The sequence below is a fragment of the Alligator sinensis genome, unplaced genomic scaffold (assembly GCF_000455745.1).
Source record: "Alligator sinensis unplaced genomic scaffold, ASM45574v1 scaffold55_1, whole genome shotgun sequence".
Classification (NCBI taxonomy): domain Eukaryota; kingdom Metazoa; phylum Chordata; order Crocodylia; family Alligatoridae; genus Alligator; species Alligator sinensis.
This window is the reverse complement of record NW_005842224.1, coordinates 1,142,251-1,142,680: the sequence shown is the minus strand read 5'-3', so window position 1 is coordinate 1,142,680 and position 430 is coordinate 1,142,251. Positions and strand designations below refer to the sequence as shown.

Sequence of the window (430 nt, the reverse complement as noted above, 5' to 3'; positions counted from 1 at the left end):
GAAAGAGCAAAGGAGTTTGCAGTCCAATTTAGCTGACTGGCATTACCAGAGAATCCAGTAAACATTTGTTTGCAGTCTTATTCTAACTGAAAGGGAGTGGTTATTCCATGCTAATGCTGGGATTATGTGTCATCGGAGCTGGCAACCCTGGGACATTAATTGACATCATGTATCAGGTTAGGTTAATAATCTGCAGCTTGGTTCTGCTTGAGCAGATCTGCAAGCCTGGGGGTAGAGATCAGTGACCAAAAAGGAGACTCAAAGGAAAAGGATTAGATGCTCCACAGTCAATAGGATAGTATTTGCATCGCACGATGCACAGTTTTAATGACTGTGTTTGTTATTAATCACAGGCTACATCTGGAAAGTAGTGCTGTAAACCTGACCCGTTTGAGGATGCCTACAGCTGTCAACCTGGACAGAACATTGC

General features: G+C 43.3%; 1 protein-coding gene across 1 annotated transcript in view; it reads left to right on the top strand.

The window, feature by feature from the left end:
• Positions 1-327: 327 nt before the first annotated feature.
• The window catches only part of LOC102380909 (serine/threonine-protein kinase MARK1-like), a 43,610-nt gene continuing 43,507 nt past the window's right edge, over positions 328-430 (top strand). Inside the window, 1 exon segment of the mRNA XM_025208216.1 lies at positions 328-430. This exon segment is cut by the window's right edge and continues 8 nt beyond it. Within this exon segment, the coding sequence (XP_025064001.1) occupies positions 328-430 (103 nt within the window).